Here is a 27,289-nt window from a genome sequence, read left to right as displayed (position 1 = left end):
GTGTGTGTAGTGGGGGGGTGCGCAGGGGGCAGCGGTGTCGCGGTGACTCGGGCCCGCGCGCCGTCCAGCGCGGCGCGGGCCCCGTCCCCTGTCCCGGACGTTGGCGCGGAGTCACATCCGGCGGGAGGGGGCGGGCCTGCGGGCCCCGGAAGTGTGGGCGCGGGCCGTGGCTTAACCAGCGGCGGCGGTGGCGGCGGCAGCGGTGGCGGCGGCGGCCGGGGGCAGGTGAGCGGGACCCGGGGAGGGGCGAGGACGGGGAAGGGGGTGGCGCTGGCAGTGGCTCCCGGCGCGCCCCCGCCTGTCCGCCTCATTCTGGCAGAGGCCGGTGATTGGGTGCGAGGGGCGCGTGACTGCCGCGGGCGCCTCTGCCCCTCGCCGCCGAAGGGAGGGAGGCCGGCGCCCCTGCCCCTAGTGCCCTCCCCTCCCTTCCCCCTGCGGGTGGGGCCTCGGGCCCCGCCCCGCCCCCCCACCGCCCCTCTCCGCCCCCCACCGCCCCTCTCCACCTCTTACCGCCCCCCTCCACCCCCCACCCCATACTTGAGCATCTTGCTGGGCACAGTTCTAGTGACGTTAGAGCCAGATCGCCCATTGTACAGATGGGAGCCAGAGGTCACACGGGGAGGCCTGTGGCAGATAGGGTCACAGGGACTCTGATCTGTGACTCCCTGCCTGTGCCCTTTCCCCAGGACAGTGAAAGAAAGAGGCTTTCAGCCTCGGGGCTCTGTTCTCCTTTTTTCTATACCCAGACTAGGAGTGCCCAGCGTCCTGCCCGAATCCTACCCTTGGACCTGCTGGGTACAAAGGGCATTGGCGTGCGCGTGTGTCTCTCTGTGTATCTGTATATATTTGTATCTCTCACCAGTATATATCCAGTTCCTCTTGGGTACAAAGGACCGTGGGGCGTTTATGTGTCAGTGTATCTCCCTTGGGTGCCTGGTTCCTCCTCCTTCCCCGCAGCCAAGAAGGTGCTTATCTTCCCACCTTATAGGTGGGAGAAGGAGTGACCTGGGGCTATGTTGTGAGTTACTGGCAGAGTTGACCCTGCATCTTGGGGTTTCAGCCCCTGAGACAGTGCCTTCTCAGTACAGTGTCTGGCCTCACCCACCCTAGAAATATCTCCTTTGGCCCTGGAAACCTCACAGACTCAACTTCCCTTCACTCACTAATCCTGTTGCTGAGTCAGGCCTTTTCCACTCTCTTCATTGGCCCCTTGCTTCTTTTTCAGGAGTTCTGTTTACTACTGGTGTCCCCAGGATGCCGCCACCTGACTCTTAGGACTGTTGGCCCTAGAGCTGGAGGTGGCGGTGACAGAGGGAGTTGGGGAGGAAGGACTTTCTTCGGCTGTTGTGCAAAGCTGCAGCCCTGCCCAGGCCTGGACCTTGTGGTTCTTGGTGGGAGGAAGGGTTTGGGTGAACTTCTTGCTGCTCAAGTGAGAGTTTTTGTTCTTGGCGGTCGTAGTGCCCAGAAGGGCTTTTTTCCTCGATTATCTTGGAAACTGGCTTGTAGCCTTTGTAATCTCCATTAGGTAGAACATTTCATTTTAGATTTCTTCATCTGGGCAGCTTCTGCTGGCTGGTTTTTAGGTAGCAGTAGCTCTGATTTCTTGCTTGACTGCCATGTGCTCTTGGCACTGTTTTAGGGGCCTTGTGAACATAGTGAATTCTGAGAACATGTCAAGGTAGGTGGTGATCCCATTTTACAGATGGCAAGGGAGTGGCAGAGATGTTACTTAATTGGGTCACATGGCCAGGAAGTGTCAAGTCAGGATTTTTTAAAACAAGATTTTATTTATTTATTTGACAGACAGAGATCACAAGTAGGCAGAGAAGTAGGCAGAGGGAGAGGAGGAAGCAGGCTCCCCGCTGAGCAGAGAGCCTGATGCGGGGCTTGATCACAGGACCCTGGGATCATGACCTGAGCCGAAGGCAGAGGCTTTAACCCACAGAGCCACCCAGGCACCCCTCAAGTCAGGATTTTTAATCCCTTAGTCTCATCTCAAAGCTAATGTTCTTACTGGACCTTAAAAATCATCTGTGATGCTTAGGACAGCCTGGGTGGCTCCGTCGGTTAAGCATCTGGCTCTTTGTTTCAGCTCCAGTCATGGTCTTGGGGTCCTGGGATCAAGCACTGTGTTGGGCTCCGTGCTCAGCGAGTCTGCGTGAGGATTCTCTCTCTCTCTGTCTCCCCACTCGCCCCTCCCCTCTCTCACGCTTGCCCTCTCTCTCAAATAGATAAATAAATCGTAAAAAAAAAAAATTGTCTGTGATAGATGTTAAAAATATGGAGCCAAACCTCTGGAAATTGTCAGGAGGGGTCCAGAAATCAGGTTTTTTTTTTTTTTTACATAGGCAATGAGTGATTCTTTTTGAAAGTGAAATTTGGGAAGCACCACCTTAAAGAGTTTGTAGATTTTTCTGTACTTGGAAGTGACATTGTTTCTAAGGAGTCTCGTTTTCTGTTTACTTATTGCTGTGAAATTTGCTAATCTGGCATAAATCAGCCATTGAAAGGGCATTGGGCTAACTAGCCATGTGAAGCATTTCTGGATACTTTTGGCCAGTACCAGTAGGGTTTTTCCAGGCTGACATAATCAGGTCATTGAAGAACTTCTTTTAATCCTGCTCGATCTCTGTTGTTCTGAAAATCTGTTAGTTTCTGCTTAGACTCTAGAGTTTTCATAAGGTTCCAGTTTGTTCCGGGGTAGTTGCCCTGTAACTCAGAGACTGCTGTAAGGTGAGGTCTCTGAGCATTTGGGTGCTTTGTCAGGCATGTTTACCTCCCAGGTCCTCTCCTCCTGCTGCATTTCTTTTCCCCTTGGCTGGTTTCTGTGAGAGACTTGAGCAAACCCCAAAACAGGTTTGTCGTGATTTAGCTGGTGCTGACAGGTGGGGCCCCTGGGGCTTAGGATGGGCAGGAGAGGAGAAAAGGAGAGACTCAACGATGAACAGGTTATCAAACAGATAGCCCAGGTCAGGTATGCCTAGCATTGAAGACATTTAAATAACTTTTAGTCCCACTGCTAATGTATCTATTCCTTTCTTGGCAGGATTACAAGTAGCGGAAGATACAAAGTCAGCATTATAGTGAAACTTTCTCTTTCTGTCCAGTAAACACTGATTTCTAATTTAATTTGTTTGTAAACAAAGGATGTACTCTGTATGATTAGAGATGTCTTAATTTACTGAGAGTTGTTTTGTGACCCAGGATATGGTCCCCTGGTAAATGCTCTGTGAATATTTGGGGAAAATATGCTTCCTGGTTTGTTGAGTGGAGTGTCATATAAATTGTCAGTTAAGTTGGTTGGTGGTGCTGTTCCAAGTCTTAACTGCTTACTGCCTTTCTCTCTGCTTATTCTATCAATTAGTGAAAAAGGGGTCATTGAAATTTATGACTATCATTATTGATTTGTCTATTTCTCCTTGTAGTTTTATCAGTGTTTGCTTCATGTATTTTGAAGCTCTGTTATCAAGTACATAAACATTTTAGAGTGTCATTTGTTTGATGAATTGACCCTTTTAATCCCTGGTAATGAAATCTACTTCATCTCATATTAATATAGCCAGTCCAGCTTTTAAAAATTATTGGATTGGTATCCAGGCTATGTACAGAACTACAACTCAAAATTAAAAAAAAAAATGGGCTGGTTAAAATGGGCAAAGGACTTGAATAGACATTTCTCTGAAGAAGATATACAAATGACCAATAAGCACATGAAGATGCTCAGCGTCACTGGTCATTAGGGAAATGTGAATCCAAATGACAATGAGATACCACTTTACACCAGTTAAGATGGTGGTTATCAGAAGAACCTGGAAGTGTTGGCAAGAGGATACAGGGAGATTGGAACCCTTATTATTGCTCTTGGGAATGTCAGATGCACAACTGTGGAAAATGGTATGGCAATCCCTCAAGAAATTAAATATATAATTACCATATGATCTAGCCATTCCAATTATGGGTATATGCCCTAAAGAAGTATAAGCAGAGACTCAACCAATTTATTTGTACACTGGCATCCCTGGCAACGGCATTCACAATAGGCAAAAGGTAAAAGCAACCCAAGTGTCCACTGACAGATGAATGGACAGACAAAATGTGGTACATCCATAGAACATTATCTAGTTTTAAAAAGAAGGAAATTTTGACATGTGCTACAACATGGATGAAACTTGAAGAAATAATGCAAAGCAAAACAAGCCAATCACACAGGGACAAATATTGCATAAGTCCTTTTATGTAAGATTCCTAGAGTAGTTAAGTTCACAGAGTCAGAAAGCAGAATGATGACTGCCAGGGGCCGAGGAGGGAAGAATGGGGAGTTAGTGATTCGTGAGAATAGAGTTTCAGTTTGGGATGATAAAAAATTTCTGGAGGTGGTTGGTGGTGATGGTTGTATAGTGGTGTGAATGTATTTAATGCCACAAAACTGTACACTTTAAAATAGTTTGGTAAATTTTATATTATATATCTTTTGTCACAGTTTGAAAATGGATAGTGTTTAGAAAAATCAACATTTGCTTGATGTATTTCTGTATATCCCTTTACTTTTAAATTATGTGTGTCTTTAAATGGGTTCTTGTAAGCAACATAAATAGGTTTTGCATTTTGTAAAATTCAGTTTTACAATCTCTGCCTTTTAATTGGGATGTTTAGAACATTTATGTTTAATATGATTATTAGTGTTATTGGGCTTAACTATTATCTTGCTGTTTGTTTTCAATTTGTCCGATTTTCTTTCTTCCCATTTCCTTTTTTTTTTTCCTGATCTCTTTGGGGTTGAGTAATTTTTATTATTTCCTTTTATTTCCTATGCTAGTTTATTAGCTATAACTCTTTTTTGTTTGTTTTTTTTTAGCAGTTGCCTTAAGATTCATAGTATGCATCTTTAACTTGTCACAGTCTATCACCAAATGATATTATACCATTTTGTATACGTTTATTTCTTTCCTTCTGGACTTTGTACTTTTGTCACATGTTTCACTTCTACATATGTTATAAATCCCACAATACGTTGTTATTATTTCTGCCATAAACAGTCAATTATTATGTAAAGAGATAAAAAAGAAAACGTTTTATATTTACCTACATGTTTATCATTTCTGGTGTTCTTCATTCTTTTGTAGATGCATTTCATTTCATGTTCTTTCTGACTTGAGGACTTCCTTTAATATTTCTTGCAGGTGATGAATTCTTTCATCATTTAGATGTCCAAGAAAGTCTTTATTTTGCCTTTGTTATTGAAAGGTGTTTTCCCTGAGTATAGAATTCTAAGCTGATCTTTTAATTTCTACTTAAAGATGTGGTTCCAGTGTCTTCCAGCTTGCATTGTTTGATGTGAATTATCAGTTGTCCTTTTTGTTTTTTTGTTGTTCCGTTTCGAGTGTGCCCTTTCTCCTTCTGCTTTTATCACTTTTTTTTTTTTTTAAGATTTTATTTATTTGAGAGAGAGAGAGTGAGAGAGAGCACAAGTGGCAGGGGGTGGGAAGAGGGAGAAGGAAAAGCAGACTCCTCACTGAGAAGGGAGCCTGACGTGGGGCTTGATCCCAGGACCCTAGGATCAGCATGCTGAAAGCAGATGCTTAACCCACTGAGCCACCCAGGCACCCCTTTTTATCACTGCTTTTAAACAACTTAATCATCATCATGTGCCTTGGTATAATTTTCTTCATGTTTATTGTGCTTGGATTAGTTGAGTTTCTTGGATCCATGGGTTTATAGCCTTCATCACATATGGAAAGTTTTCAGCCCATTAATTCTTCAGATAGTTTCTCTATTCTCCTTTCTCTTTTTTCTTTCAGGGCTCCAATTACAAGTGTATTAGGATGCCTGGAGTTGTTCCACAACTCTTTGATGCTTCATTTATTTTCTCCCCTGGTCTTCTCATTTTTTTCTTTGTGGTTTGTTTTGGGTAGTTCATCTTGTTATTTCTTCAAGTTCACGGATCTTTTCTTCTGTAGTGCCTAGTCTGTTGTAACTTCCATCCAGTATGTTTTTTTATCTCAACATTATAGTTTGTGTCTCTGTGGCTTCGATTTGGGTCTTTTTAAATATTTTCCATGTTTCTACTTAACACACTCCATTTTTGCTTTAGCTTCTTGAGCATGTGGGATATGGTTGTAGTGACCATTTTAATGTCCTTTTATGCTAATTCTGTTATCTGTATTTCTGAGTCTGTTCCTGTTGATTGATTTTTCCCTTGTTATGGGTTCCACTTCCTTGCTTCTTTGTATGTCTGGTAATTTTTGATCAATGTCAGGTGGTGCAAATTTTATCCCCTTGGGTGCTGGATATTTTGTATATCTGTGTATATTCTTGGCGTTGTTTTGAGACACTGTTAAGTTACTTGGAAACAATTTCATTCTTTAAAGTCTTTCTTTTAAGTTTTGTTACCTGGATCAGAACAATCTTTAGGTCAGGGTTAATTTTTCCCCACTAACAAGACAGCACCTTCTTCAGTGTTCCACAGATACCCTGTGGATTACTGTCTTTTTCCACTCTGGCTGAGATACAGATTATTCTTGGCTCAATTTGCAGTCCAAGGATTGTTCCCCCTAATCCTGATCTGTACTCTCAGCACTCAGCTGAAAAATGGAGGGAGACCCTTTGCAGATTTCCAGAGTCCTCTCTTTGTGCTGCTTTCTCCTTTCTGGTCTAGGCACCATAAAGTCTGGCTGCCTTGGCCTCCCAGGACTCCCAACTTCCTTGCCCCAACCTGGGGGGACTGTCGGGCTCCGAGATGATCAGGCTTTGCCTAGGCACTCTGTCCCTCTATCATGGCCTGGAACTTCTTTCTGGGCAGTGAGCTGGTCAGCAGGTGGTGTTGGGGACCAGTCATTTGTTCTTTCCTCTCAAAAATCCCTTTCCTGCAATGTCTGATGTCCAATGCCTGAAAACTGTTGTTCCATTTATTTTGTCTGGTTTTTAGGTTGGTTGAGGCAGGAGAGAAATCTGGTCCTTGTTCCTCTGTGTTGGCACAGAGTGGGTGTCTCTGTCCAGTCAGCACTCATCGAGTGCCTTGTGTTTGCTAGGCATTGACCTCGTGCTGGGGTGCAGATCTGAGCGAGCTGGCTCACAGTCTGGCTGGAGAAGCATGCCGGTTCCTATGTGCTACATGCTAGGTGGTACTTACAGACCATCGTGGCAGGGTGGGCTGAGGTCTGTGGAAGAAGGAGCTGATATCTGAAGGATGGGCAGGCATTTTCTAGCTGGAGAAGGCATAGGAAGGAGAACTCCAGGCAGAGGGAATGGTAAGAGCAAAGACTGAGGGGCAGGATCTCTGTCATACTGACCTTTTTTTGTGTGTGTGGGGGGAGTTTTGGTCAAGTGATTGGAAGCATGTTGCTTGTTCTGGGAAGAGTAGGTAGCACAGAGAGTTGGGGTGGGGGGAGCAGTCCTTGAGGGTGTGGAAGGAGATCTAGCTGAAAAGGGGGGTTCGGGGTTAGCTGATATAGGGCCTTGTATGCCAAGCCAAGAAGCACAAGATTTTGAATGTAATACTAAAGCACTGGGGAGCTATGGAAGGTTCTAAGCAGGGATGTGCACACTCTGATTGGCTGTGTTCTCTAGCGATTCCTGGGGTGTGTGGGGGAGGGCTGGAGAGGGAGGAGTCTGTTAGAACCAGGCAGGCAGCTGCTGGAGAGGCTGGCTCAGAGTAGGCCTTTTGCTGGAGAAAGAAACTGAGTCCAGAGCCCAGTGTAGCTGCTGATAGGGAGTCTGCCTGTTTGATAATGGCCCTTGTGGGTTTGATAATGGGCTTCGTGGATCCCTGCCTGAGTCAAGAGCAGATATGAGGAGGCTCTGGCCTAGTTTCTCTTTTTCTGGGGCTCCACTGTTGCCCTCAATGGACCTGCCTGCCTCTGGGGAACCCAGAAGTTCATAGCATCAGACATCACTGGCAGGGGGAGGGTCTACAGGTGCCTCACCTTCTACCAGCCTGGGCTGGCCTCAAACCAGTGAGAGCAGTGGTCTCGTTGTCCTGGCCTTTGAACAGACAGACCCTAAGCGACCTCATACAGACTCCTGTGTGTCTGCCTTGAGCTTAATCCTGATCCTTCCTAAAGGGGTGGTCACACCCGCGTGCTCAGCTTGCCCTGCGCAGGTTTGGAAGTGCGGGCAGGGGTAGGGACAAGGCAGAGAGCTGCAGCCCGAGATCCTTTCTGAGTCATCTGAACAGTTGGGGCAAAGGAGAAACAAAGCGGCCATTGGGTGTGGAGTAGCTTAGGATGGTTTTCTTTTAGGCTGAGCCATGGGCCACAGGAGGAAGAGACTTTGCAAGGTGTCCCACTTGTATTTTACTGTCAGGAAGTTTCGAGAATGGGCTGCTTATTAAATAACCTGTTTTTTGGCCATCGTATTGACTGAAGCGGAGCGTTACTGATCTGTGTTAACATCCCGCCCCTGGAGTTCTCTGGCAACGTTGATTGACGCTGCCTCCAGAAGAATGTCCAGTTCTCTGTCCTCTGCCTCTGCTGAGGGAGTGGGCTGGGAGGGAGCTCAGCCGCGGTGATGAAGGTGGTTCTGCCCCCGTGTTGAGCCTGGCCTGAGAGCCGGGCATCGGACTTCCCAATGCACTGATTCATTTCATCCTTAAAACAGGCCCATGTCAGAGGAGAAACCAAGGTCCAGAGAGATGGAGTAGCCCACCCAAGCTCCCCAGCCAGTAGTGGCCGAGGGTGCGGGTCTGTCTCCCAGAGCCTTTAGCCACTGGGCTTTCTTTCCCTGCAGGCCAAGGCCTGAAGGAGGTGCTGGGAGATCCGGAGCCCCGGGGTCTTGTGTGGCCAGCCTCTGCCCTTTAGAAGTCTAATGGAAAGATGTCAGCAAGAACGACCACGTCCTAAGCTTGTCCCCAGTTCTGGGCATTGTGTGGCATGGGCGTGCACCTGACTGAGGGGTTGGCACAGTGCCACGGTGAAGGGTCAGGGCCCCGGGGCCAGACCACCGCAGTGAAATTTGGGCTCTGCCACTTCCTTGTCATGAGACTGGGGTCACGTGCAAGTCTTCTGTTTGACCCAGGTTTCTCATGCGTAAAATGAGGAAAGCCGAAGGCCACGCAGCCACGAGGGCCCGGTGTGAGGATCAGCCCAGCTGCTGCGGACAGAGTGCCTAGGACACGGCCCGGAGCATCGTAAGTGCTCGGCATGTGATATGTGGCGACTGTCATTGTTTCTTTCTCACTGGTGGCCCAGAGAGCCTTGGGGAGGGAGCCGAGTAGTGGCGGGAAAGCCTGGTTTGCTCCTGTCAACGAGGCGTTCCAGGCTGTAGCACCCAGGCTTTGCTCTTGCCTTCTGTGTGCCTGGAATGCTCTGCCCTGGGCCTTCCCCTTCCTGAAAAACCCCTGTCTGTCCCTCAGATGTCAGCTCCTCTGGGACGTGTCCCTTGCTCTTTCTCTGAGAGTTGCGCCGGCCCCCGCAGGGCTCTGGAAGTGCCCAGGAGCACCCGCTCTCTCTCTGTGCCCTGCTGGTGAGCTCTCACAGCTGAAAGAGTCGAGGCGGGGGGCTTCTGGAGGGAGAGGTTCTGAGGAGGTGGCTTTGGGGGAGACTGAGCCGGAAGAGGAAGGCTCCCTCCAATCCCCACCCCATGCCTGGTCTCTGCCGTCTGTGCAGTTCTCTGGGGGTTTGGAGTCATATTTTAAAGGAGAACTCCTTTAGAAAACGGGAAAACTCCGAAAACAACAGGGCACACCAGGCGAGTCGGTAAAGAGTCCGACAGCCGGAGGGGTGGGGATGAGGGAAGGGGAGGAGGTGGCTGGCTTCCGGGGAGGCAGAGGGAGCTAGAAGCCGTGCTTCCGAAAATGACTCCACAGGTGGCCGGAGCAATGACTAGATGAACCCTGGCGATGGGACAGGAGAGGTGTCGGGGTAGCCTGCAGGATTGGGAGCGAGGGCATGAGGCTGAGGGCGTGATGGAGATGGGGGCGGGCGGGGCAGGTGGTCTGGGGGAGGGGAAAGGTGAGTAGTGGAGTGGAGCCACCCCTGGGACACGGGTGAGGGGAGGACGATCGTCAGGCTTGGGAGGGGCCCCTTTAGGGGTGGGCTGGGCCGTCCAAGGACTGTGAGTAGCAGGGGTGGGCTGGGCCGTCCAAGGACTGTGAGTAGCAGGGGTGGGGGGGTGGGGGGAGCGCCCACACCCTGCCCGCCGTGCCCTCGGGCTTAGGGTCTGCACTGCGTCTGCTACTGATGGACTGCCCTGGCCTGGCCAGCGGCCCACCCAGTAGATAAAGCAGTTGGCTGAAGTCTTGGTGCCACTCGGAGTGTCTCCGTATTTGGCACAGGAAAGGGGCTCATCCTTCCTGGGTCTTCTCGCTTAGCAGCTTGCCTCGGAGGGAACAGGGGCTGTCGGATGGAGTTATTCAGTGGACCTGAGGAGCATGTGGTTGTTACATAATTATTTACGTAAAGACGACAATTGCTTTCAAAAAAGCCTTGTCCTTAGAGGTTGTGTACCCCCTCATTGGTGTGTTGGCATACTTGTATCTGGGGATCTTTGTGCAGATCGTTTTGGAGCCTGTTTCGGAAAGCCACACGCTTTGCCGTCCTGAGGACCTGCCCTCCCTCCCGAGCCTAGCTGGGTGCCTGGCCGGGGTGTCGGGCAGCATTTTGCAATGGTGGTAAGATGTGAGTGTGCGGATTAATGCTACCTAGTGCCCACTTGGTGGTTTTTCTAGCCCCTCTAGAGTTATCTTGCTTTCTTCTCTTTAAGTCCTTATAACCGCCCATGACGTTGGTAGTGTTAGCCCCATTTTACCAGTGAGAAGCAGAGTAAGAAGGATGGAATCATTTGCCCAAGGTCACAGAGCTAGTAAAAGGTCAAGCTGGGATTCCATCCAGGAATATTTGGGTCTTAAGCCTTGAACTCCCTCTGCTTCCCTTCCTGTTGTCTTAACTGTTCAGCACTGGGGGGTGGGGAGGAGTTCCCCGCCCCAATCCCAGAAATTCCCTAGAGAGAAAACTTAAGAAAGCTCCCTTCTTGCGCTTACATGGCAACTTTTCAAATTAAAGGGAAGGTCAGGTTCATGGTGCTTTGGACCAGGTGAGCAGTCCATGATGGTTTGATTTGTTTTTATTAACTTCCGTGGGAAGTCAGGTGGCTGAACGACCGGCCTGATACTTGGGTGCATGGCTAGAATCATTCTAGGGAAAGAAAACTAGATCAGGTCAACAAATCTGTCCTCATTAAGCAGCGGGAATAGGAAGGTTTCTAAGGGAACCGCAGGTGTTTTGGACAGGAGGGGTGGGAAGGGGCCAGGTCTCTATAACTCAGGCAAACTGAACTGTGCAGGTTGCTGTGGGAACTGCTTATGCTGCTGTAAGTGGATGTGGGAAATTTACAAGAAGCCCAAAGCCTTTGCAACTCTCCCTGCAGTGTGATTTTGGGCTTGAAGTAGCTGGCGGGTCAGCATGGTCTCCTAATGGTGAGGAGAGGAGTGATCGGAACTGTGCTTTGTCTGTCAGGGGAGCTGGGGAAACAGAGGCATCCTGCTCAGTCCCAGTTCCATCTTCTGAATCAGTAGTAGCGGTCACATTTGCTTGACTCAATATCGAGCCCTAAGAGTATCATGAGTTACTCCTAATCACTGGATGACCCCTAAGAGGCAGAGTAATTAATATTTGTTCAGTGCTCAGGAGGTTTCAAAGCCCTCTCCAGGGCCGTTTGCTCTTCTGAGGCATACAGCCCCTAAGGTGGGATTACTGTCATGGTGCCCATTTTCCAGATAAGGAAACTGAGGTTAAGAGACTTGGTCAAGGTCACACAGCTAAAGGGTTGTGGAGCCAAAGCACAAACCCCAGGCATCAGTCCACATTCTGTGCTTCTCTCTCCGTCCCGTCGGGGGAGAGCTGGCATTGGCCGTTCAGACAGAGGCAAGGGGCCCTGGGCATCGCCAGCCGTCTCCGAGGCTGACACACCTTATTCGGATCTGAGCTTAGAAAAGACTGCATTTTGCTTTCTGTCTTCACTTTTTAACTTTATCCATGTAAAGGATCTAATACCCATTGAAGCTGTTTGTTTTTGAGCTCAACAGTCCTGCAAAGATCCACATTGGGCAAGCGCCATCCAGACCTTACTTTCCCCTCTTCTCCCTCCCCATTAAAGACAGATCTGGAAGAAGGCCCAAAGTTTGAACCCTTCCCAGCATCCCCCATCCACAGCTCCATTCTCCGTCCCCTCCGGCCCACCCCGGGGAGTGGTGGGAAAGGGCACTGCCTCTGGCCTAAGGCCCCTGGGGTGTAGTGGAGTCGCCTTTGGGTCTGCTATCCTCGCTCGATCATCCTCGCTCGATCATCCTCCCTCGATCATCCTCCCTCGATCATCCTTGCTCGATCATCCTCGCTCGATCCTGCTCCCCACGCTCCAGGCATGTGAGATGGACTGAGTCAAGATAGCAAGCGATAGAAGGAAGTTGAGACCGTGAGCTGCAGGGCCAGTGGCCTGGGACTTCCCTCTCTGTGGCTGTGTGTGCTGGAGAGGCCCACGGACTGCAGCCCCAAGGCTGCCCTTGGTTCCGCTTGCTGCTGCTCCAGCTTGGTCCGCCCCCAGATGCAGAGCTTGGTGGCAGGAGGTGAGCCCCAGGACGCCTGGGAAAGGTCTTTGTCACCTCAACCCCGACCCCTCTTTTTTCCTGTGGAATCTGTCCTGGGGCAGCCACGTGTCTGTCCTGGAGGGAGCCGTGTTGACAAGCCACACCCTGCCTGTTGTTGTTTTACAATGTTCTAATTGGCGACTGAAATTTAAGAGTGGAGAGCAGTCACTTGGGTCTGGAGTTTTCGCTTCCCTGGGAGACCCGGCAGGTCTGGCCAAGCCCGGCTGCCCTCCTGCCCCTGGCGAGTGCCCGAGCTGGACTGAGGCCCCCGGCTTTCCAGAGGGACACCCTCCCTACCTTGTGGCTTGGCCGTGGCGGGCCTGGCCGTTGTAGATGGCCAGGTTCATGACCTCTGCTGTAGGGAGAGCTGCAGAGGAGCCAGAAGAAAAAGAACGTTGTTTTCCTTCTTGGCTTATTGGCAGGGAAACTGCGATTTTCTCTTCTTGCCGAGGGAACACAGATTAGGGCATGCATCATCTTTCCCACTTTGTTCCCTGTCTGATCTCCTTTGCGTCGAAGGTATCACCCCCCCAGAAGAGGAGCTGTCTCCCTGTACCTGTGAGGGCTGTGTGGCCGCCTGCCTGCCTCAGCGGCCTCCCGCTCCCCGTCTCCCAGCCGTGTGGGTCTGCAGCGGCTCCTCCTGGGGCCCTGCTCTCACCTGCCGGTGGCCCGTGACTCCTGTCCCTGCACAAGGGCAGGGCCTCCAGCGAGGCCTGGCAGGCTTCTCATGCCCCAGCCCTCAGAACCCCTGCTTCCCTGCTCCTTGCTCCACCGGCCCCGCCCCTGCGTCCCACCCCTTCGCACCTGCCCTCGCTGTGAGTGTTGGTGATATTTTTGGTTTTTACCATGGAGTTGAGTTGGGGGAGTTAGCATCAGTGTTGACATGTTCGGGCTGTGCGTGGCTCGCAGTAGGAACTGGGCGTATATTCACGCCCTTCCGCCCTCCTTCATCCTGCCCGCTCTGACGGGGTCTGTGCACTTCTTGGCGTGTAGTAGTGGCTCCGGGAGGGCCTGCAGAAATGAAGGAAGGCGTGCGGAAGGGGAAAGAGCCCTGTTCCTGCGCCTCTGTGTCTTGTCTGACTTGTCTGCCAGCTGATGGACCTGTTTTCTCCCTCTTCCTGCCTTGGTGTCTCCTTCCCTGCCTCAGTCTCCCTCCCTGCCTCAGTCTCCCTCCCTGCCTCAGTCTCTCCCTCCCTTCCTCGGTGCATCTTCCTGCAAGCACGGCTACGAGCTGTCAGTGTGCCGGGGGCTGGGCCAGGGGCTGGGAAGACAGAGGTGAACGAGACAATCTCCCCGCCTTCCAAGGAGCTTGTTGTCTTCTCTCCTGTCCCCTCCCCCAGCAGCAGTTTCTAGACAGCACCTGAGAAGTGTGCAGCATCCTCCCGGGCACATGGGTCCAAGGGGTGCTGAGGGGCCTGGTCACTGTACTTGTCAGTCCCTCCAGAGACAGAGCCCCTGGGCCGTGGGTCCCCAGGTAACTTCTCAGTCATGTCCCAGTTCTCTGTATGGTGACATCCCTGGCAGTTGTGGCCATTTTGAGAAGTGCTGGTTTGGATTTTTCTGGCACATCGGGTGACTGGGAGGTGGACACTGCTGGCAGCGGGTGCCCAGGCTTCAGGGGTGCCTGCTCTGTGGGCCTCGGGCAGAGTGTCCTGTGCTTTCCTGCCTTTTCTGAATTACGAACTCAGGGAGGGGTGTCCTGCATTCTGCCTCACTGGGGGGCCCTGAGAATCAGGAGAGGTCTCTGTGACTTCGGAAGGAAAGGCATTGGTCACTTCCAGGGCTGGGCGATGCCTCAGTAAAGCCCAGGCCTGGAACTGTTGTCAGAGGGCGAGGATGTGAGCCACCTCCGTCCTGGAGGCAGGGACCAGAGATGGGCCTGGGTGATCAGTGGGTGATCAGTGGGCTTGCGCGGGATTGGAAGTTCTGTGGTTTGGACAACCTTGTAAATAAACCGTCTTCATGGCTCTCCTGCGGTGGGCGGAGCTGGTGGGGCAAAGACACCCATGCTGTTCAAACACCAGGGACGGAAGGGGACTTGGCCCTCCAGTGGTCTGACCCCAGCAGCTTACAGGACCTTGGGCAATATCCTTATTATTTGTTTCTGGGTTTCATTTCATCTCTGAGATAGAGGTAATTAAGCCTTCTATTTGCTTTAGTTCCTGGAGCAGTTACAGAAATTAATGGGGGAGTTTGCAAAGGGCTTTGATCTCAGAAGAAAGGAGCCATGTGACTGGCAGGGACTGTTTATACCCATTTCACAGGTAAGGAAAGTCCAGTCCCTGAAAGCGATGTGTGGCACTTTTGGGTGTGGACTCCCGAGCACACAGATTTTTTTGGAAGAAGTGGAGATACGTGGCTCTTACATGTGCCTGCTGTGACCGTGAGGTGGTGTGAGGAGGCCCGGGCACAGGGAGGTGGGGAGCCTGGTGGAAGGAGCAGCAGGCTAGGGTCAGGCTCCCAGGCCGGGTGTCCCCTCTTCTGTGAGCACAGAAGTGAGCTATATGCCACTTGGCCTCAGTGTCACCAGCTGTGGAATTGGGCGTGGTAGAAGCGGGAGGGATATGGGGATGTTGAGTTAGGGGAGTTAGGGACCAGAGAGGGTGGAGTTGGAAGTGCCATGGCCCGCGTGCCGCTGTGGCCGCTCCTGCTTGCCGTGTGCCGAGGCCCACTTCCTGTCGCCTCTGGGATGCCAGAAGACCCAGGCTGCCCTTGGGAGTTCCGGCTAACGGGGGTTGACCTACGGCGAAATGGAGGTGTTTCAGACCTGAAGTTCTCGAGGCATTTAAACTGTGTGTGGCCGTTGTGAAGTCTGCTGTGAAAGGGGATTAGCCCAGGCGATGTTTCTTTCCTGCATGTGGGGGCGGTCGTCTTTTCCCAGTCAGGGAGTCACAGACAAGAGCTAGAACATTCTCCCAACCCTTTGATCTTCCAAATGCAAGCAGGGGTGACCTCAGCTCGGAGTACGCCGCTGGGGATGGGGTTCCCCGACCAGGGACGTGGGGTGGGAGAGGAAGATCTCAGGAGGAGAGCTGTGCGCTTCCTCTGTTGCCACTTTGGGGAGAGTTCTCGCCGGCTGAAAGACCGTGATTATGCGGATCATAATCTCAAGTTCTAGGGTTTTTGTGTCTCTGGGATTTCAAGGCCGTCAAACAGAACCAGGCATGGGGCTTTAGACTGGAGAGGAAGACTGACATTAAGGGTGGTGGGTGGAGGGGTTGCACCCTCAGTGTGCCCCAGAATTATCTCTGATTTCTTGATTGGCCACCATTCTTTAACCCAGCCAAGTCCCCTTTCTAGCTAAATGTCTGCAGTCACTTACTGCCACTTTGCTGTTAAGTTACATGCTTGGTGCTGTTGCCACCCCAGTCTTCGTGAAAGCAGCGGCAGCCCCACGCCAGTTCTAGTGACACTGGGCCCCTCTTCGTGTGACCTGAGGAGGGGACTTGCTTCCACAGATCTCCGTTGCACACGCACCCGCCCTGCTGGTCCCAGGATGGACACACGCGCTGGCTCACAGAGATGCCAGTGACAGCCTCGGGGAGCCCCAGTGAGGAAACAGTTCAGAGTGGTACAAAATGCTTGAATGCTTTACAAAGTTTTTGTTCTGGTTCTGGTGACTTTCCTCTAATGAAAATATTTTCTTTTTCTGGGGGAAAGAGAAAGAAAGTGGCTGGGGAAGGACGATCCTGTCTTCTCGGTTGTTGAAGGGTGGGTTCTGCGTCACTGCCTTCTGGTCAGGCGGCTCCCAGTGTCCCCGGTGCCCCCAGTGCCTTCTGGGCCTCGAGCCCAGCACAGACCCTCCCCTTGGACTTCCCCTGACTTGGGCCCTGGGGAGAGTGGGTCTCTTGGCCTGTAAAAGCCCTGCAGTGTCGCAGGCGTGCTCTCTGTGGAGCTCCCCACAGAGCTGGCCAGAGCTTGGGGTGTCTTCTCAGGAGCTGTAGCCTCGATGTTCTGCTGGTTGGTCTGGATGCTGCGGTGTCTACACTGCCTTGCCTGCCCCCCCCCCCCCCCCCCAGCAAATCTGGAGCTTCAGTTCCATCCCGTGCCCGGTCACACTCTGCCTACACGAGACAAGCCACAAGCACCCGAGAGACGTGTGTCCGGGGTCCCGACAGAGGTCGCTCAGGAGCGACAACACGGGATCGAGCCCTGACTTTGCATCCTTCCTCTCCGCACGGACCGCTCGACGAGCCCCTTCCTCTCCGCGGTCTTCGCTGTGCCTCTGTCAGAGTGCTGGACGGAGGGCAAGGAAAGGCCACAGATGCCATACGAGTTTGGCCCTAGGTAGCTTAGTTAAAATGAAAACTTGTTAAAAGTCACACGAGGAGTCCTGGACAGTTCTGCATCTGGAGGAGGACTCGGGACTCTGGCGATTTCGAGGGGCATGGTGCGAAGCCCCCGCGGGGAGGGCCCTGCCACTGCCCGGCTGCATGACCTCGGGCAAGGGACTTCCCCTGTCCAGGCTTCCGTGAGGTCAGGTCAAGGTGGCAGTACTCACCACATAAGCGGGTGGCGAGGGTCTTTGTAACGCAGGTGCTTACTCAGTGCTCTCACTGCCTTCCAGCTACGGCGGTTCCGACAGAGAAACCCAGGCACGAAGAGGTCAAACAGTAAATGACAGGGAGGGATTCAGACCCAGGCCATTTGGCTGCAGAGTCCATTCTCCTAACCTCGAGGCCAGCGGTTCTCAAAGTGTGTTCCTGGGGGACCTTGGGTGGGGGGGTTCTTTGAGACCCTTGCAGGCTGCCTGTGAGATCAGAATGATTCTCATAATCTAAGGCATTATTTTGCTTTTTCCTATGCCTCCTGCATGAATATACAGTGGTTTTCAGAGGGGACACAGAATGCGATCATGTCATCCTTCTGGTGGCTTCCGGCATATGGGTGCTTGCGTGGTCCTGAATTTAACAATTTTCCCCCCTGGCAACCACGAGCGTGTTTTCCATCTCGACAACCTTCTCATCTTAAGAAGGTTATATAAAAAGAATCCTATGTTATATAAGCAGAATGTTCTATAAATGACTTTTCACTCAGAAAAAGTCCCTTGAGATCCATTCAAGTCGCAGACAATGATTTCTCCCTTTTTACCGGAGAGCCGAGCGTTACTGTGTAGCCGGAGTGCCGCTTGTAAGACTCTTGGCTAATTGGAGATCATTTGGGTTGTTTCCAGTTCCAGGCAAGTCCAGTGAAAGCTGCTAGGAACACTCAAAATAAACTTGAAAAATTTTTCACTTTTAATATCTAAGACGGCCAGTACTAATACTAAAATCCACATGAGGGAAACCTCTGCGGGTTCCTCAGTACTGTTAGGGGTGAAAAGTGTCCTGAGACCAGAACGTGTGTGATCTGCCGCTCGAGGCCCTGCTGCCTCGTGTGGGACTTATGGAGCCCAGACGGTGACACCGCTGTGGGAGGGGCCTGGGGGACAGGTGCTCTGTGTGTCGGAGTGCACCTACCGGGGCCTCCGTAGACACCCCGCTGACTGTGCAGGGGGCGTGTGGTCAACCATTTGCCCGGGCCTGAGCTGAGCTGTCTGCACTGAGCCCCGACTGTGGGAGCCCGCGGACACCTGGTTCTGTGATGGAGCCTGGATTGGCGTGGGATCCGGGCCACGCCGTCGGCCGTAGTAGTACATGATTTCTGTGGTGTCGGAGTCCTCCACCAGCGTTTGTTCTAGGCCCGCACTGTGTCTGCAAACCTTACGCCAGCCCATTTTGCTGACGGAGAACCCGAGTCTCAGGGAGGTCCCAGCTGTAGGCAGACCCTCGGCTAGGAAGGGCAGGGCCGGGACTGAGACCAGGTCTGTCTCCAGAGTCCTGCTCCACTTGTCCACTTTTGCCCTGCTGGTCTGGTTCATGGTGGACTCCCTCGGTCTGCAGGGTGGGAAGCAGTGTGCCCCAGAGTTCTCCTTCCCAGGGCTTGTTCAGCTGGCCGTTCCCCTGCTCTTTCAGATCAAGGGTTTTTGAGCAGCAGGGTAAGATGGGGACAGAAAGGAGGTCTGGATTTTCACTCTCTTCTTTACTAACTTTTCTGATGTCCACCTGTAAAGGGACAGTTGCCTGTCTCCTCCCCCCGCGATCAGGAGAGACCGCATGAGCAAAACTCGCTATTCCTTGCCTTGGAGCTTGGGGACCACATGAAGCCTTAGGAGATCAGAGATGGTGGTGGCCGCTCTGTTTGGCTAGCCGTTTCTCATTGGGGTGACCCTATAATTTGTTGTCAAGAAACTCGTTTTGAGCTTGAGGAGGGGGCACCGGTCACAGCTATGCCTACATAAGAGGAGTAAACCAGGACTTTGGTGGCCCGTGGGAGGCTGTCACAGTTGGTCAGTTTCTCCTTTCCTCTTTCTGATGACCTCGGAGAGGCCGTTGCCTTCCATTCCAGATGGGGAAGCTAGGACCCGGAGGTCCCCTCTGGCCACACAGTTGCCACGTTGGTCCTTGATTCTAGAGTGCCAGGCAGCGTGGGCTCCTGCAGGCTGAGCGCCGGTGCCAGGGAGCACGGGGGCCTCCTGGTCTCGGTCTCTGGAACCTGGAATCTTTTGAGCGAACATCACTCTGTAATGAGGAAGATCGGCATCAGGGCTGTAAGGACGAAGATGGCAGAAGATCCAGTGAGTAGAAAGGACAGTGGCCTCGGCGTATCTGCGCTTCTTTCCCTTCGTCCCCGGGCTCCCTCCTGGAGCTTGGCTGTGACCCCTCTATCACACAGACTGTCCATGTCCCTCTTGGCAGAGTGATGGGGGGGAGGGGCGCTGAAACCAGCTCTTCTGTCACAGCGGCTGTTCTGTTGGGATTGGTCGGTTTTCTTTGCCTTCCGAGTTCTCGGGGGCCAGTTTGATGACTTCTGTTGTTCTTCTCTGAGGAGGCCCTGCACGTGACAGTCCCTTTCCATGGCGCGTGGAGAGCGTGGTCGCTGAGCACAGTCGAGGGAAAGCCCAGGGGGTCGGGGCACTAAGCAGAACAGGCAGCGATGCCCTTGAACCTGGGATGCTGAAACCACACGGCCCCCAAGAGTGAGGGTCCAGGTGTGTTTCAGGCAGAAATAGATGCTTCCAGGGTGCCTGGGTGGCTCAGTGTGTTAAGCGTCTGCCTTCGGCTCAGGTCATGATCTCAGGGTCCTGGGATCGAGCCCTGCATCGGGCTCTCTGCTCAGTGGGGAGCCTGCTTCCCCACCTCTCTCGGCCTACTTGTGATCTCTCTCTCTGTGTCAATAAATAAATAAAATCTTAAAAAAAAAAAAAAAAAAAGAAATAGACGCTTCCAAGAGGGCCTGCTGGTGTCAGGGTCCACAGGTGGCCTTGGACCCAACTTGGTCTCTGTCCCCGATGGCCTGGCTTCTCCTCCTGCCCTTTCCTGGGTGCTCCTCGGACGGCTTTATCTAGTACCCCGAGGAGTCATGGTGTTGCCTCTGGCTGCCGAGGGCTTTCCCTTATCCTGCTGCTCATGGTTTGGTGGAAGGAGTGGCTCCCTGGTCTCCCGGAGACAGGGGATGACCGGGTGGCCCGGTGCCTGGTGGGACCCTTGCCCCTCCCTGAGGCTTCCTGCTGAGGGGAAGCATCGTGAGAAACTGCAGTGTGGTCTTTCCCTCCGTTCTGTGTTCACAGGGAAGATGGAGACTCTGAAGGACAAGACCTTGGAGGAGCTGGAGGAGATGCAGAATGACCCGGAGGCCATTAACCGGCTGGCCCAGGAGGCCCCCGAGGTAGAGCGAGGCTGTCACAGGGCCCGAGGAAGGCTGGCAGATGGGACTGTGGCCCTGCTTCGGGACACCGGCTCAGTGGGAGTTGGGGCCATGTGCTCCTACCTGTTCTGTGGCCTTCCCTGGTTTGGACCAAGCCGGAGAAGTCTCCGAGATCTGAATCCAGTTCCTGGGCTTTCTAGGAGTTCTGGGGTGTCCAGGGCTCCTTTGTGAGTCCCCACTAGTGTTCCAGCCTGACCCTGAGGCGGTTTCTGAAAGTACTGGTACTGTTTTGTGGCTGCCTTTCCCTAAGGGCTTTGTCGGGCCCTTCAGCTCTGGGAGGAGCCGTCCTTGGCCTGGGGCTTGGGCTCATCTCTTGTTTGACCCCATTTCCTGTAACCACTGGCACCTGACCATTCAGCCCATCCCAGTCCCCATGGGAGTAAAATAACCCCGAGTGTGTAGAGCTTTATGCTTCATAAAGGCCTTCCCTGCCTTCCCGTCTCCTTGACCCCGTGACCCCTGCGAGGTCAGGTGGCTGGATGTGGCCAAGAGCTGGGTATACCCACCGTCCCACCTTGAGTGATTCCTGCCTGTCCCCAGCTCTGGAAGCCAGCCCTGGTGCCCCTCATGCTGGGGACAGACACAAGCACAAGCAATGCCAAGCTCATCGGATTAGCGTTCGGAATAGATTTTTATTTTCACTGATGAACGGGTATGGTGTGTCTCTGCTGGGGGTTCATGCTGTGTTCTCAACACGAGGGAGGCTACCCCATCCGGCTCCTCCCCGCTTTCTGTAAGGGATGCCCCATGAGGCCATGTTCCCTTGCCCCTTCCTGCCTTGTGCTCTGGCTGCCCCCAGCTGCTCCCAGCTGCCCCCAGCTGCCCCACCAACCAAGTGAGCAATCTTTGCTGGTGGGGAGTGGGGTAGAGTAGGGGGCGGGGATGAAGTAGGAAGCAAACTGGGAAGACAGGTAGGGGGACTCGGTGCGGCACATTCTGCTGCCTTGAGCCTCGCTCAGTGAGGACTGGAAGCCAAGCCTGCCTCAGCGGTCAGTCAGGCTGTGACCCGGCCAGGATCTGGCCCAGCCAGCACCGAGCCGGACTCCCTCATCCTCCATTTATCTGTCGTGAACGAAGCACCGAGTGTTTCTTGACTCTGCCGTGAACACGGTGTTCTGGGAATTCCAAGGCCTGCTCTGAAGGATGTGTAACTTGGCGAAGTGAGCCTTGACACAGTATAATTAATTGACTCCCAAGCCGGGCGGCTGTAGACTTGATGCCAAAGCATAGGATGGCAGGAGATGTAAGCGCAGACAACCCCTGGGGCTGAAAGCGACTCGAATTTTGTGGCGTGCAGCCAGCCCGACCAGTCGATTGGAGTTCTTGGAGGTCAAGAACACCCCTGGGATCGAAGGGAAGCGAAGTAGGGCGAGCTCCTTAGATTTGCAAAACCTCTCTGGTGAGGTTTCCACTGTGGTCAGTGGAACCCAGTTTTATAAAGCGCTGCGCGGCCGTGCAGAGAGGGGAGCTGGTCGGTGTGCGGTGTGGACGTTGCTTGGAGAGAAGCAAGCTGGCTGGTAGGGGGCCTCTCTCCACAGAGGGCAGTGATTGGGTGGGGGGTCCAGGCAGGCCGGTGAGCTCTTTCGGGCGGGGTGCCGGAACTAAGTATTGCCCTCCCCTCGGGGACTGGTGGAGGGTGTCAGAGTGAATCCCGATGGAGAGAGATCGGGCAAGGATGTGGAACAGGCAGGAATGTGCAGGGCAAGACGCAGGGCTGAGTGACACAGCTTGAGTTACTGGTTGAGACCCAGGGAGAAGACGGCACCTGGGAGGGCCGGTGGGCACCCCCGATCCCGGGGCCCCAGCAGCCGCCCTGTGGAGGGGAGGGAGGTATGGAGTGAGACGAGCAGGCTCCAGGCCCGCCCCAGAGCTCAGAGCCCGAGGCTCCATGGCTGGGAGCAGCAGGAGGGCAGGCTACGGGGACACCCCTGGCCAGGGGTGGGGGGGCACCGGAGCCGGTCCCTTCATCACGTGCTGACCATGGCGGCCCTTGCCTGGCAGGTGCTCGTGCATGGCCGTGCCCTCAGCCCTCTTCTGGGTGCTGAGCGCTCTCTTCTTGTGCCACACGGGGGTCTCGATGCACGGTCACGGTCTCGGAGTGGTAGGTCCGACTGTCCACCCCACCTTGGTAGAGGACTTCTGGGCACGAGGATGGAGCTGCAGGCCGGAACAGGTCTGGGGAGGGCTCCTGGGGCTGTCGCCTCCCCTGCTAATGGTCACAAGGGACCTGGCTGAGGGGAAGGCGCTGCTTTGCTTGGGGATATGCTTTCAGGGGGACACGGCCAGGGGCAGAGGTTGGTGTATGGCCTCAGGTTGCCTGTGTTGGTGGGGGCCTCCCGCTGGGTTCGGGGTTCAGTGAGGCCCCTCCAGTTCTTGGGGGCCCCGCTGTTAGCTCATCTGCGCAGCTTCTCTGCAGGACCTACGTGTGGCCTGGGAAGCAAGGACAAGTCTCCTGGACTCAGCGTCCTGGTCTGGCCATGCCCTTCTCATGCCTCTGAGTAGCCATCCTGTGCTCTGACTCAGGCCATCTCAGTGCACGAGAGTAGGCCTCTCGCCTCAGAATCTCGGGGATAAGTAGTTTGGGATTTTGGTCCCTTCCCTCCTGGAAAGCCTCTGAGTTGTTCACATTAGTGGTCCCCTGGCTTGCTGGAGCTCTGCAGGGCTGCGGTGGGCCTGGCTGCTCCTCCCGTGACTTGGGCAAGCTGCTTACTTCAGCTGTGTCCCAGCTGTGTCCATGGCCCGGGGTGTTGGGTTCGGGGTTCAGTGAGGCGCCCGGCTCAGAGCGCATGGCACAGGGTTTGAACCCAGGTCCCTCGGGCCCTAGTTGCGGGTATTACCTCTTCTCCCATCAGGGTCGATGAGTCCCAGAGGCCCCGGGTGTAGCCTGACATGAGGTGCGTCGGGGTGACGGTGGTGAGGTTCTCACGGTCAGCGTCCCGTTCTTCCAGGTCCAGGACCTGCAGCTGGAGCGGGAGATGGCACTGGCCACCAACCGGAGCCTGGCGGAGCGGAACCTGGAGTTCCAAGGCCCCCTGGAGATCAGCCGCTCCAACCTCTCGGACAAGTACCAGGAGCTCCGGAAGCTCGTGGAGCGGTGCCAGGAGCAGAAGGCGAAGCTGGGTAGGGGCGGCCTGGGAGTCTGGTCTGGGGCGCTCCTCTGTTAACTTGGGGGCCCCGCTCGAGGTTGGCCTGGGAGGAGCTCCCGGAATGGTGCTGAAGGATGGGTTCCCTCTCCCTTCCCGGGGACAGGAGAGGGCCAGCCGTGAGGATGAGCCCGTGCCGGCCCCATGCTGAGTGCTTCACGTTCGTCTTATCGCAACAGCCGGGAAGGGAGGGTCCTGTTTTTCTTGGTTCGTAGATGAGAAGAATGAGGCTCAGAGAGGAATGTGGCCAGGCTTCCGGGGCTAGATTTGGGATTGGAGTCGAGAGCCTGCCTCCCGTGCTGTCGCTGGGCGACCCCGCCAACTCGGCCTCTGTGCCCTGAGCAGCTGTGCTGGGCTCTCAGTGTCCTGGGACCTGCCGTCTGTGAAGTGCTGGGGGCGGCGGCGGGGAGCACTGTCCTGGTCCCCGCCCTGAAGAAGCTTGGTGCCGAGACCCTGTGGGAGCCTTGCCTCCTCCGCTGGGCGGCAGCACAGAGCTGGGGCTGCTTGGTGGGCTCTGATGCCCGAGTCCTTCATCCTGCTGGCACTGGGAAGGCTGGCTAGCCGAGGTCTGGCGGGGAGAGAGAGAGAGCCCCTCTCTGCTCAGGAAGGTGACCTCAGAGAACTGGGCTCCACGGGGCTCCGCAGCAGACCCCCTGGAAGCCATGGCTCGGCCTCTGAGCACACAGAGAACACTCCGAGGGTCTTTGTTGAAAGCTCAGCTCCTAACGTGGAATTGAAAGGCATTTGTAGAATGTGGATCTTTCTGCCCTCCCTCCCAGAGAAATTTTCTTCAGCGCTGCAGCCAGAGACCTTGTTAGACCTCCTGCAGATCGAAGGCATGAAGATCGAAGAAGAGTCTGAGGTAAGGTGGCCTTCGCTGTGCCTTCTTCCGTGGGGGTTCGCTGTGCCTTCTTCCGTGGTGGGGGGGTCAGGCCCCAGAGCGGGAGCCCTTTGGAGTGAGCGCTGAATGTCTGCAGAGCTGGGGCGAGGGGGGTTAGCAGAGGTGGGGGACACCATTAGTCCGGAGGAGGCCCTCTCGGCCCCCAGCCCCGCCCCAGCTGCCTGGCCTCTGCTCTGCCTGCCTCTGGCCATGTCTTCAGTCTGTGGGCGGATGGGCTGCCTCCAGTTCTCCGTGCTCTGGGTGGAGGAAGCCGCCAGGGCCTTCCAGCACGGGGCCCCCCCTGCACGAGCAGCCGAGTAGCTAGTGTTCGTCCATTTATTCGGACATGCGGGAGCCGCCGTGAGCCTGGCACGGTGCCGGGGCGGGGGACAGCAGTGGCCAGCACAGCCCCTGCCGTCCAGGAGTGGCCGTTCTGGTGAGGGAGACGGAAGGCCCCAGCGAGTGCAGGTAGAATGTGTCAGCCGTGAGAAGGGACGCAAGGAGAGAGCCCTCGGTGGGGACCAGGGAAGGCAGGGAGCCCTGCCTCGGGCTGAGGGGGAGGGCTGGATCCCAGGCAGTCCCCTGTTGTCACCAGACCTTCTATCTTCTAGGCCATGGCTGAGAAGTTCCTGGAGGGCGAGGTGCCCTTGGAAACGTTTTTGGAGAACTTTTCCTCCATGAGGATGCTGTCCCATCTGCGAAGGGTGCGCGTGGAGAAGCTCCAGGATGTGATGAGGAAGCCCAGAGTTTCCCAGGAGCCGGCTGGTGACGCCCCTCCTCCACGGCCGCCGCCCCCACCTCGCCCGGCCCCTCCGGCGACACCCCCTGTGGCCAAAGAGCCGTCCCCGCCACCTTCAGTAGTGCCACCTTACCCTTTGCCCTACAGCCCATCCCCTGGCATCCCCGCGGGCCCTACCGCCCAGGGCCCGCTCCAGCCGGCCCCCTTCCCGGTGCTGTCCCAGCCCTCGTTTCCCTACGGGGGGCCTTTGGGCCCCCCTTACCCGGCAGCCCACCCGGGACCCCGGGGTGCTGCGGGCTACCCCTGGTCCCCACAGCGGAGCACACCTCCCCGGCCAGGCTATCCCGTGGCCCCCACTGCTGCCTCTGGCCCCGGGTACCCCTTGGCGGGGAGCCGGGCCCCCAGTCCTGGTTATCCTCAACAGGCCCCCTACCTCTCGCCAGGAGGAAGACCTCCCTACCCAACGCAGCCCCCGCTCCCGAGCTTCCCAGGTCAGCCCCAGCCCTCAGGACCCCCTCAGCCACCCTACCCCACTGGGCCCGCGCCTCCCTATGGGTTTCCACCACCTCAGGGTCCTACCTGGCCTGGGTATTAGACAGCATCCTGGCCCTCGGTCCTTCTCTCCTCCGACCTGTCCCACAGCCCTTGGCCCACCCGCCACTGAGATTCGAGGTTAAATTGGAAGTGGACTGGTGTCAGCACACGGGGGCCTTGCGGGGACCTGGTTGGGAGCGTGGAGGCCTGGAAAACACCAGGCAGGGTGACTGGCTCCGCCACCGCAGCGCTCCAGCGCCCTGGCCTCCCAGGGCAGGGGTTGGGGGTTGGGGGAAGGGGGCGCCTCCTTTTAGTGACTGACTTAGGTCTTCTGGTGCTAGCCAGGCGGGGAGTTCGGTACCTCTTCATGAGTGTCCCTGTGAGCGAGCAGGAGCACGTGTTTGAGGACACGTCCTTGTGCCTGCGCTCGCGGACACTGGAACCAAATGCAGTGATCTCAGTGAGGCGGGGGCTGGCCTCTGGCCCCTGCTCGCCCCCTCCCTCTCTCCTGGGATTTGGCGGGTTCATCCCGGTGCCCACAGCCTGGGATGCCACTCCGTGTCTACTGGTCCTTTCAAGGATGGCCTGCCCCACGCATCATGTTTGGGGTTGGATTGGGGGGGAGTGCAGTTAGGAAGAACACTTGCTGACTTTTAAGTCCCATAAAGCCATAATTGAACTCTGCTAGGCCCGTGTCAGAGAAGCGTGTCGTGTGAGCTGGTCTGAACGGTGGCGGCGGAGCCGGGGCGGTGAGAAGCTGGGGGCTGTGAAGGAGGAGCCCAGACCTTGCTTGCACTGGTTGGAGAATCCAAGGGGTCGCCTTGCCTGGATGGGAGGGCGCAGCTCTGGCCCAGGAGATCGTGGTCATGCCGGACTCATTTAGGAGAGGAGGGCCGGGTCACCTCCCTGCCACGCTCTTCTTGGGGCCCTCCGCTTCGGGCTGACTTCTGGGATTCCCAGCCCCCCAGCCATCCACTCCTCTAGTGCCTTGAGTCTCATCCACAGCAGCCCCCCTTCCGCCCCCGCCCCGTTCATCTCCGTCCTCTGGCTCCTGGCATTGCCCCCCGCCCAGCACCCCTCCTCAGACAGACATCACAGGACGCCCAGCAGTGACTTCCCACCTGGTGCTTTCTCAGACACCATCGCTCTGTCGACGGAGTCCGTTTCTTGGCTCTTCTCTCGTCTTCGGAATGTACAGGGCAGGGACTGTGACTCCCTGCCACTCGCGGCCCCCGGCAGCTGGGGGTTTTAAGCACGTTCAGTAATAATGAAGGCAGTAGACCAAAGGGATGTGATGAACGAAGCATTAACTTGATTGTTGGGGATATGAACCGGGTCTCAAGGGCAGACTCCGGAGCTGCTATCAGCTAGGAAGTCACACGTGCCTTGCAATGTCCACTACTTGAGGACCCAGCGTCTGGTGGGGCCCGGGGTGCCGGGGGCCTGCGGGGAAACTCGACCTTCTGGTGCCTGCCCCCGGCCCGCGCCATCAGCGGGCGTTCTCCATCCGCGCCCTCGGTTGCTTGCCAATTGTGCTTGCTTCTCATAAGTTATTTATAAAGAGAAATCACTAATGGACTCTGCTGGTTCGAGAGCTTCCGGACCGGGTGAACGATCGCTGGTGTTTGTAGAATTCATTGCCATAATAAACTTTGATGAGTTACACATGG

General features: G+C 54.7%; 1 protein-coding gene across 3 annotated transcripts; it reads left to right on the top strand.

The window, feature by feature from the left end:
- On the top strand, positions 1-27,289 carry VPS37C (VPS37C subunit of ESCRT-I). Of its 3 annotated transcripts, XM_059143738.1 has the most exons (7): positions 1-225; positions 9,013-9,124; positions 9,350-9,459; positions 20,187-20,284; positions 23,272-23,443; positions 24,246-24,328; positions 24,958-27,289. In XM_059143738.1, exons 4-7 carry the CDS (start codon positions 20,192-20,194, stop codon positions 25,678-25,680), a joined length of 1,071 nt encoding a protein of 356 aa, XP_058999721.1. In that variant the 5' UTR covers positions 1-225; positions 9,013-9,124; positions 9,350-9,459; positions 20,187-20,191; the 3' UTR covers positions 25,681-27,289. The 3 variants fall into 3 exon arrangements, with proteins under 3 accessions (XP_058999721.1, XP_058999712.1, XP_058999704.1); XM_059143721.1 differs by lacking the exon at positions 9,350-9,459 and having other exon boundaries at positions 2-225; XM_059143729.1 differs by lacking the exons at positions 9,013-9,124; positions 9,350-9,459.

Source organism: Mustela lutreola, chromosome 1 (assembly GCF_030435805.1).
Source record: "Mustela lutreola isolate mMusLut2 chromosome 1, mMusLut2.pri, whole genome shotgun sequence".
In the NCBI taxonomy this organism is placed as follows: Eukaryota; Metazoa; Chordata; class Mammalia; order Carnivora; family Mustelidae; genus Mustela; species Mustela lutreola.
Note: the sequence above shows the minus strand (reverse complement) of the source record. Positions and strands in the feature narration are given on the sequence as shown.

Excerpts from the sequence above, each read along its gene's own strand:
- VPS37C (XM_059143729.1), top strand. The coding sequence starts at position 20,192 with ATGGAGACTCTGAAGGACAAGACCTTGGAGGAGCTGGAGGAGATGCAG. Across the intron at positions 23,444-24,245 it reads GGAGCAGAAGGCGAAGCTGG|AGAAATTTTCTTCAGCGCTG; the intron begins GTAGGGGCGGCC and ends CCTCCCTCCCAG. Across the intron at positions 24,329-24,957 it reads AGATCGAAGAAGAGTCTGAG|GCCATGGCTGAGAAGTTCCT; the intron begins GTAAGGTGGCCT and ends TCTATCTTCTAG.